The sequence below is a fragment of the Carlito syrichta genome, unplaced genomic scaffold (genome assembly GCF_000164805.1).
Source record: "Carlito syrichta isolate Samal-C Ts95f unplaced genomic scaffold, Tarsius_syrichta-2.0.1 Scaffold309468, whole genome shotgun sequence".
In the NCBI taxonomy this organism is placed as follows: Eukaryota; Metazoa; Chordata; class Mammalia; order Primates; family Tarsiidae; genus Carlito; species Carlito syrichta.
Window position 1 is genome coordinate 177859 of NW_007253564.1, and position 10503 is coordinate 188361.

Below are 10503 nucleotides of genomic sequence, written 5' to 3' on the forward strand. Positions count from 1 at the left end.
CTTTTCATCTTGTAAAGCTGAAACTCTGTAACCATTAAACAATAACTCCTCATTTCCCCTCCCCTCCAGCCCCTGGCAGCCACCATTCTTTTTTTTTTTTTTTTTTGAGTTAGAGTGTCACTCTGTCACCCAGCCTGGAGTGCAGTGGCTGCTCCCGGCCACCACAGCCTCGATCTGCTGGGTTCCGGCGATCCTTCCGCCTCAGCCTTCCAAGTAGCCGGAACTACAGGCATGTGCTACCACGCCTGGCTAATTTTTTGATTTATTGTAGAGATGAGGTCTTACCAAGTTGCCTAGGCGGGTCTTGAACCTGAAGACTCAGGCAATCCACTCACCTCAGCCTCCCAAGGTGCAGGATTACAGGCTGAGCCACTGAGCCCGGCTGGCAGCCACCATTCTATTAATACTTTCTGGCTCTTTGAATTTGACTACCCCAGTACCTCATATAAGTGGAATTGTACAATGTTTATTCTTGTGCATCTGACTTATATCACTTAGCATAATGTCTTCAAGGTTCATCTGTGTTGCAGCATGTGTTGGAATAGCCTTCCTTTTTTTTTTTTTGAGCTGGAGTCTCACTCCATCACCCAGGCTGGAGTACAGTGGCATGCTTATGGCCACCCCAGCATTGACCTGCAGGGCTCCAGCAATCCTTCCACCTCAGCCTTCCAAGTAGCCGGAACTACAGGCGAGCGCTACCATGGTCGGCTAATTTTTGATTTATCGTAGCGACAAGGTCTCACCAAGTTGCCCAGACTTGTCTCGAACCCACAGCCTCAGGCAATCCACTCGCCTCGGCCTCCCAAAGTGCTGAGCCACCAACCCCAGCCAGCCTTCCTTTTTAAAGCTATACTCCATCGTGTGGAGAGACTCCACTATGTTTGTACCTTCATCTGTCGATTGATACTTGGGTTATTTCCACCTTTTGGCTGTCCTGAACTCTGCTGCTGTGTTTGAGTTCATGCTTTCAGTTCTTTGGGGTATGTATTCCCAGAAATGGAATTGCTGGATCATATGAATTTTCTGTTTAATTTTTTGTGGAAATTCCATACTATTTTCCACGGTGACTGCACCATTTTACGTTTCTACCAGTGGTGCATGAAGACTCCAGTTTCCCCACATCCTCGCCAACACTTGTTATCTTCTGGCTTTTGGGGGGACTTTTTGGATCTGAGAACTGGATCAGCCAGAAATGTTAAGTTGACTTGTATAAGGAAGAGCACGACTGAGTTCCCAGAGACTTTGCCAGGTGGAGATGAGAAGTGAGGGACAGATGGGGTAGCAGCAGAGACACAGGGGAGGGATTTCAGGAGTTGAGGGGAATGTAATGAGTAAAAATGACCCTTTGATGACTTTGAGCGATTGTCCTAAAGATACCAGTTGCTTTATAGGAACACTGTATGCTGGACTGATGAAATTCCTAGGAAGGCGACACAGTGAGAGATGAGTGGTAAAACAGCCTTGTAGTCCCAGGGCTAAAAAAGCCACTAAAAGAAAATCAGATGGCCTCAGAGTTGTCTGTGGTATTGAAAACCAGAGGGCAGCCTGGTACCATCTGTGGGGTTGTGTCGGGAGCTACTGTCGAGCCAGGTTGTCTTCAGATGTGATGTCCACGTGAAGGGATTTTCAGGTAGGCCGGAGCTCAGAAGGGAAGCCATCCATACATCCCTTCTGGGGACAAAACGTGCACTGGGTGACAGGAATACAAACTCTAGCTGAAAGTCCAGCTGCAGGGAGCATTGAGGAACGGGGAGTGGCAGTGAGCGTGCATACTCGGTGCCAATGCCTGTACACACATGCAAAATGCAAACCCAAATGCAAAATGCCAGGTGTTACCATCCGTAGGGTCATTTTCACATTTAAATAATAGTAATAACCTGGATCTAAAATCCTCAGTTATTAAAAAAAAATTACAAAGACTAAGAAGGGGGAGGAAGCTAGCCTAAAGGCAAATATTGAGATTCCCTGGTGACTCTCTCCAGGTGGGTTTCTTGGGCTGTCCCCTCGGACAGTGTACTGGGTCCTTGTCCCATGGCACTGGCTTTCCACAGGCCATTGCTCACTAGGTGGAAGGTGTGGTTCATTAGGGACCCGGGCCCATGGGTTGGATGTTGCTCCTCCCAGACACCAGCTATGAGCACAGGGTTGTCTGAACACTCAGCACCACCATGCACAACTGTGCCTGCATCGACAGGAAGACTCAATAGAGGGCTGGGGTCATGGGAGCAAGGAGAAAGGAAGCTAGCTGTGTGCCAACTGGCATTTTTCCAGGATCCAAAGGGAAGCTGGATCCAAGGGGCTCCCCATGTCCCAACCAGGCTCTCCACCCATAGTCCCTTTCTCCCAGAGTACCACATTCTTCTAAAACAGCAGCTCAAACTTCTTTGGGTATCAGGATCCCTTTATTTTTATTTTTATTTTTACTTTTATTTTTGAGTTGGAGCTCACTCTGTCACCCAGGCTGGAGTACAGTGGCACACTCCTGGCCACTGCAGCCTCAACCTGCTGGGCTCAGGCAATCCTTCTGCATCAGCCTTCCAAGTAGCTGGAACTACAGGCACACACCATCATGCCATGCTAATTTTTTTTTTTTTAATTGTAGAGATGAAAGCTCGCCAAGTTGCCCAGGCTGGTGTCGAACCCAAGGGCTCAGGCAATCTTCTTACTTCAGCCTCCCAGAGTGCTGGGATTAAAGGCGTGAGCCACTGCGCCCAGCCCCTTATATTTTTTTAAATGATTGAGAACCCCAAAGCAGTTTCCTTTATGTGGGTCACATCACATATCTAATGCTAATTGCTATGTTAGAAATTAAAACTATGTTAAGTTTTTTTATTCATTCATTTCAAAGCAATAATAAAGTCACAAGTGGAAGAAATAAGTTATTATGAAAATAATTATGACCGGGCTCAGCAGCTCAGTCTGTAAGCCCAGCACTTTGGGAGGCCAAGGCAAGTGGATTGCCTGAGCCCGCAGGTTCGAGACCAGCCCTGGCTACTTGGCGAGACCTAGTCTTTCTACAATTAAAAAAAAAATAGCTGGGTGCAGTAGCGCATGTCTGTAGTACCAGCTCCTTGGAAGACTGAGGCAAAAGAATTACCAGAGCCCAGTGGGTCGATGCTAGAGTGGTCGTGAGTGTGCCTCGGCACTCCAGCCTGGGTGACAGAATGAGACTCCAACTCAAAAGAAAAAAATTTTTTTTCCGAAGGAAAAGAAAACATAAATGAGAAGAGTAGCATTGTTTTCTGTTTCTGTGCCTCTTTTTAATGTCTGACTTCCTAGAAGACAGCTGGGTTCTCACACCTACTGCTTCTGCATTTGGGTCTTATGACAAGTTGTTTTGATTGATATTTATGAAGAAAATCTAGCACCTCACAGGTGTATTACTGGAATAAAGGACCCCCCCCAGCACCCCTGAAGCAGTCTTGAGGGCCCCTTCCTGAAGTGTTTAGACCACACATTGAGAAATTCTGTTCTGACCTCCCTGTGGGAATCTCTACTCACTTTTCAGAAACCCGTGCCCCTAACCCCGGTCTGTCATCTTTTGTCCTATTGCAGTGAGTCCCCCAACCTGGCTATTCAAGCTTTAGTCATGTGGGGTTCACTTCCTTGAAATGCCATGTGCTGGCTGTTGGCCACAGTTCTGGCAGCTCAGTCAGGGACCAAGTGAGTGACTCTGTGCCAGGCCAACCACACACTCCAAGTGTCATTCCTCACAGCGGTGGGTGACTCAGACGCACCTGCTGGTGTTCCCAGACTTTCTGATGAGGAACTGTCCACAGACACAGTTCCTAGAGGTGGCACCGTTTTGTTCCATAATGAGGAAGGTGGGATTTTCCTCAGTGCCCCAGGCTTTGCAAGGTAGATCAGCCCCTCCCAGGCTAGCGCCATGCCCAGGCAGGCCTGTAGGGACCACATCTGGATCTGATTCCTCCACTTCCCTCGTGTATGCAGCAGGCCTGATGTGCCCACCCTGCTTTTATCTCTTCCTGAGAGGGCAGAGGGGAGTGTTGGAGTAGTGTCAGTGTGGGCCATGGGTGTAAAGTCAGAGACAAGCCCACTCCCTGGGCTATTGCCCATGCTGCAGGCTCCCGAGACACCTGAGGATCTGATGAGCCCCCCTCCCTCATACCTAGCCCTGTGGGTAGCCTCCAGGATCTGGTGACACAGTCCTCCCTAATAAACTGACTTAGGGGAAAGGGCGTGGAGAGGACACCAAGGAGACCGGAAGTGGCCAGAGATCCTTGGGATTGTGAAGTATCCTAAAGCAACACTAGCATTCTGTGGACCTAGGTGAGGTGGAGATAAAGAAAATGTACGCAGTAATGTACGCTGCAACCTTTGGCCCGTCTCTATCTGGCTTTGCCTCTTGTAGCCCTGGGATCTTGGGGAGCACCAACCTGGCTGGAATTCACAGGCAGGTGCTAGCCATGACCAGTGACCCAAAGCTACCTTCCTGGGAGACCCTCCTTCCTTCTTGCTGCTCCCTTCTCTCTCCCAAGCAACAACTATGTGGACCCAGGCAACACTCCAAAAAGAGCCACTGTCGGCTCACTGGGCGCCCAGGGTGATAGGGTGGGCAGAGAGGATGACAGGAGAGTGGGCTCCAGGGAAGGACATTTGGCATCTTCTCAGACCTGCTCCAGGCTCCTGCGTTGGCAGCTAGGGTTTTCTTGGTCCTGCTACAGCAGGACATCCTCAACTGACTGGGAGATGTGTAGGGTTCTTTGAAGATGGGGCAGGGCTGGTAGGAGCACAAGAAACCCAGGCAATCATCTAGTCTGGGGTTCTGAAACTTTTCTTTGGGAGTACTACGTTTGCTTGTTTGTAACCAAAAGCCTTACTGGTTATCCTTGCCTCCCCCACCAAGATCTTAGAACACAGTTTGATAACTGCTAGTGTGGTTCATCTGCCCTTTTCACAGATGGGGAAACAAATCCCAAGAGGGACATCTCTTGCCACAGTCTTACAGTGAGTAGTGAGTCAGCCAGGGCCTACAATCCAGTGCTTTTTCCCTGGGCATTTGGGGACAGGCAGCAGGGACTGCTGTGAGGGGGAGACCACTAGGTGCCAGGGATACACACAGGCAAGACGGGCACACGGGCAAAGCGAAGGAGGGATGGAGGCTGGTGTTAAGTCACCAGCCACAGAGGAGCAGCTCAGCTTGTATGACGGATTATACGAGAACTAACTCCATACCTCCAACTTCCTCCCCAAAGCCACAAGTCTAGCCTCTGACCATGGGAATAACCACCCCTGTTTCTGCCCTCTTCTTCTTCTGCCCTCCTTCCCCACCTCCCCGTCCGTGAAAAGGGAATCCTCAAGCTGGCAAGCCAGATGCTGGGCCACAGCCTTTTTGACCACACAGGCCTAAGGAGACCCTGGAACTTAAGCTCTTTGACTTTTGGCCTTTCTGTGTTCCAGCCTCCTCCTGTCCCAGGGAGGGTGGGGCCATGATATTGTGCGTTCCCGGGTGATGGTTTCTGTCCTGGGATCCCACATGTTCACACAACTCCAACACACCCTCCTACCATGAGGCCAGCATGGGTTACGTGTGCCCAGGCGCCCTCCCACCCGGCCTGACGCCTGTGTTTTTCTAGGGAGAGAAGTCACGGCTTTTGGTACATTCTGAAATGGGTCTGTGGTCCAAAAAGAGGTTAGGAATCACTGCATAAGGGAATCGGGCCTTTCAGAGAGGAGGGGACAGAAATGATGTAAGGTGAGGGGCCACTACTGGTACTTCTCTTCCCTTCTAGAGGCTTTACATATATTGGTTGGTCTCATTTCGGTCACCTACTTGTGATGCTGAGGTCCCTGTCCCCATTTTACAGATGAGGAAACTGAGGCTCAGGGATGTTAGGTTGCTTGCCTTAGGACACAGCACTTAAGTTGAGGGATTGAATAAGCCAGGGCAGGGACATAGATCTGATGTGAGTGTTGTCCTTGGTTCTGCAGAGGACCCGGCTCTAAAACTTGGTGGCCGGCGCTTCAGAAACTTCCCTCCGCTGCATCCCCGCCAGACCTTGAGCCTTGGATCCAGGTCCCCAGTAAATGATTTCAGCAGCCAGAGAACTTGGCGCAGGGCCTGGCAGTTTGCCTCTGAGATTCATTTCTGCCACGTGGAAAACAGCCCTCAAAACTGGCCCATTGTGTCCTCAGTGACGCTTGAATGAAGCTGTAATGAGGGGGTAGGGAACAGAGTGTCCCTTGACTTCCACAGGTAGGACCCAGCTGGCACATGGGCTCTGAGGGACTCACCCAAGGTTAGAGGCGTGGCACCCTGGCCCCTCTAGATTCATCTGGCAGAGATCCTTTCTTTGTTTGTTGAAATGCCAGCCGCCAAACCACGGAGCTGCATCCCTGCCCTCCACTCACCTCCTGCCCAGCTTACATCCGTGGCAGAAGAGAGTAGATGTGATCCATGCAGAACAGGTCCCAGGCTGAGGCCTAGGCCACCCCCCTTTCTGAAATTCTGACCATTGAGGAAGGCAGCCGCTGTGGGCCTTGATGTCTTTATCTATAGAATGGGAATAATGATGCCCAGCCTGCCTGCCTTCCAAGGATTTCTAAGAATCATGTGGGGAATGTATTTAGAAAAGTTCAGAATATAGCTGGGCACGGTGGCTCATGCCTGTAATCCCAGCCCTTTGGGAGGCTGAGGCGAGAGGATTGCCTGAGCCCATGGGTTTGAGACCAGCCTGGGCAACTTGGCAAGAACTCATCTCTACAATAATTAAAAAAATTATCCAGGCGTAGTGGCACACACTTGAAGTTCCAGCTACTTGGAAGGCTAAGGTGGAAGGATCGCTTGAACCTAGTAGGCTGAGGTTGCAGTGGCCATGAGCGTGCCATTGTACTCCAGCCTGGGCAACAGAATGAGACTCCAAGTTCAGAAAAAAAAGTAAGTAAAGTTCAACTATCCCAACAAATGGCAAGGAGCAAACCCCTGCTGGAACTCAGTTGATTACCCACACATTCCCTGTCCAGAACATTATGTCCTCAGGTCGCTGGACCCTGGCCGCCCGGGCTGGGAGCTTTCCTCCTCTAAGTTGTGCTGAGGCAGTTCTGGGTGGGGCTTTAGGGCCTACAGGGCTTCAGATGAGGACAGCACATGGTGGGATGGGGGCTTTCCCTGACCACCTGGGGGCATCCCTTGTTCCTCAGGGTGGAGTAGGGGCATTCCACATTCCCCAGGTGGGAATGTCATCATTGCCTGGTCTGTACAAGGTGCCAAGCTAGGGTCAGAAATCACAGCTCACACACCCAAGGATGGCAGAAATTAGGGGGAAGGGGCTCGAGGAAAGGGAGGTATGCCCACATTCTCACATAGAGAGGCACAAGGCACAAGGTTTACTCCAACACCCTCGGGTAGACAAATCATGTTTCTTTACCTCTACAGCAATAACTGTTTCTAGCTCAAGGGCCTTATGACCCACTTTAGAGGAAGGTCCGAGAGTTTTTTTATGGTCCACTCCCCAGCAGACCGTCAGAGAGACCTACTAAGTCTATTGTTCCCGCAAATGCCAAAGTATCATATTCTGGGGTAGTGTGGCCTGAGCCCCCAAACCTTTGTTCCTCCTTAGACCTGGGAAACCTCTGTTCCTGCATCTTCTGCCGCTGCTCCCCCCACCCCCAGTAGCACTTTCCTTCATCCCTCTCTCTTCCCGTTAAGAGAACCCCACTTAGTACCCTTCTGAGGGAGTCTTGGTGGGGTTTTCTCTTGGGTGCCTGGCAGCTTCTCCTTACAACTCCACAACTCCAAAACCCTTAAGGCAAAGGAACACTGAGGTTGCATCATTGACAGAAGGAGCAGTGAAAAGAACTTCAAAAGCAGGAAGAAAACACAAGTATCAGTGAACGAGCCTGTCACAAGGCAAAGGAATTTTGCTATACATGCCAATTCCAAATTTTGCCCCAAGGAGAAGCAGCCACTAGCGCTGAGGTTGGCCACCTTGGCTTTCTCCTTCAAGAAACCAGAGAGACAAAGGTTGGGGAGGCTATCTTGGGAGAGGTCCGCAAACTGGAACCTGCACAAACTACAGAGACTCAGAAAGAAAAGCAGGCAGGGACTTTGTCCTGGCCCCTGAGGAAGCTCTGTAGATACTTCTTTGCCAGGGCTCTGGGGAAGCTGAACCGTCTCCAGGACCCTGTGCCCGCTTCTCTGAGGAAGCTGGGCAAACTCAGTGGGCAGCCACTCCTGACCTCTGGGCATCCTTTGCTCTTGCAGGACCTGGGCATGGAGTCGACCTCGCTGGATGATGTTCTGTATCGCTACGCCAGCTTCCGGAACCTGGTGGATCCCATCACACACGACCTCATCATCAGCCTGGCGCGCTACATCCACTGCCCCAAGCCGGTAGGGCAGCTGTGGTCTGAGCCAGCCAGGTCCCGGGGTGTGAGGTGGGCACCTGTCTGGGCAGAGCAGCTTCATGGCCAAGGAAGACAAGCCCCTCCTACAGGCACCAAGAGGGTGGGCCTGAGGTGCCCTCCCTTGGCACCATCAGCATAGACTGATTTTGTTTAGCCCACAGGGTGACTTTATTGCCAACGTTTAAAAACCAGAATTTTTCACATGACCCTTATATTCAACTGCCCTTGAAAAACTGGAGGCTCTTGCCACATGAAGTCTTATTCCTACAGGTCTGAAGCCCCATCCCTGTTAGGTGGGGCCAGAACCAACATGTACAGCTATACAGATTGTACCCTGCACAAAGACATATATGCAAAGAGGTGGCTGGGGTAGGGAAAGACAGCAGATAATTACAATCCAGCCCTCTCTGCCCACCAGTCCATGGGCCCTGATGCAAATCTGTGTCATCCTAGAGGTGGACTTTCTTTATTTGAACAAAGCCTTATATTTGCACATAAGGCTGGCAGTGGCCCTGCGTGGGGCTTTCCCGTTTGCTTCAGTCCCCACTGCTCCCAGTTGTCTTCACCTCTGTGACTGAGAGTCATTTGACACCCACTCCTTCACTCATCTCTGTTTCCTGCCTGGCCCCAGGAGCTCAGAAGGAAAAGCTCCAGGGCTCTCTAGACTCTAAAACGGCTGCTCAGCCCCTTCAGGAGTAGAGATTCTGTCCTTGTTCTGTTGGCTCCAGGGTCTAGGCTGGGCCATGGGCCTTTTGGGTGCCAGACTGACTTGCCTAGGTCTGTCCAGCTGCACCCCACACTTGAGCTCTTCTCTGTTGTTTTGCCTCCTTCTGTCCCATCCCTTTGTCTCCAGCAGTTTTCGAAAGAAGCATTTCCTCCACAGCAGGGTCAGGAAGCCAGAGCAGGACCAAGGGCCGATCCCCTTTTGAAGTAGGATCTAGGATAAGAGTGAAGAGATGGTTCCCAAGCCCACCCCTTGCTCAGCTTGGGCACAGACTTGACCGTGGTCCTACAGGGAGCTGGAACCTTGCTCAGCAAAGGAAGCTCCTAGGGCTGAGCTCCATCTGTGGCTTTGTCTAGGTCCTTCTCTCTGGTTGTGGGGTTGCCAAGACCTGGTGGGGACCTGGCCATGAAGGCTGGGAGCTGGCCAGTGTCCGGAGTGCAAAGCAGCAGAAGGCCAGGATGCTGGGCCTGGGATGGGAGTATAGATAGGGATGGGAAGGGAACACTGGCAATGAGGAAGCCTGGAGCCTTGTCCTCCTCCTCCTGGGGACAAGGAGCTGATTGGTGCTGGGAGCCACAGGGAACAGGCTGGGACTGGAACTGTCCTGCTTCTCATGCAGGTCACACCCAGTTCAGTCTGGGGAAGCAGGAAGGTACAGGGAGACGGGCCTGCGAGGAGGTTTTGCAGGTGCCAGACACCTGCTTTCCTAGAACAGGCATTGAGTTGCCTGCATATGAGAGGGGTGAAGGAGAGCTCTCAAAAAAATAAATAAAGGTATTATTTGTATGCCCATTTGAATTAAGGAAAACAAAATTCAGTTAGTTAAGTGATCTGAGAAAGGCTACACCTCTAGTGAGAACTGTGGGTATAATTTGGGCCCTCTTGGTAACCCAGAACTGGGTGGGGCACAGGCCAGTAGGCTCTGGGCTATCTGCGCTCACAAAGGATAGGAGGAGGGGACTGGTAGGAGCAGCTGAGCCCCCTATCTCCCTGTCTCCTCATCCTCCTCCTCACAGGTTGCCTCAGGAAGGGCCCACATGCAGAAAGGACCTGCCCGTCTCTTTGAGAGGGAGAGGAAAGAAAGTAGATAGACCCCATGAGGCAGGACCAAGCGGGGCTAGGCAGAGGGGTGGGCCAAGAGCTCTGCCTTCTGATACTCCCTTCCATCTGGGTGGGGCTGGAGGGACCATTCCTGGGTTGTTGTAGTCCATTCTGGCGGCTCTATCAATTTATCATAGACTGGTGGCTTACAAACAACCAAAGTTTATTTCTCACAGTTTTGGAGGCTGGAAGTCCATAGGTTCAGGGCACCAGCTTGGTCAGTGTCTGGCAAGGACCTTTTTTTTTGAGTCTGGAGTCTCACTCTGTCGCCCAGACTGGAGTGCAGCGGCCGCTCCCAGCCACTGCAGCCT

General features: G+C 51.3%; 1 protein-coding gene across 1 annotated transcript in view; it reads left to right on the plus strand.

Annotated features, from left to right (window-relative positions):
* The window catches only part of LRRC75A (leucine rich repeat containing 75A), a gene marked incomplete at its 5' end in the record, with an annotated part of 48320 nt that overhangs the window by 21985 nt on the left and 15832 nt on the right, over positions 1 to 10503 (plus strand). Inside the window, one exon of the mRNA XM_008067282.2 lies at positions 8225 to 8353. Within this exon, the coding sequence (XP_008065473.2) occupies positions 8225 to 8353 (129 nt within the window). The remainder of the gene's footprint in view (positions 1 to 8224; positions 8354 to 10503) is intronic.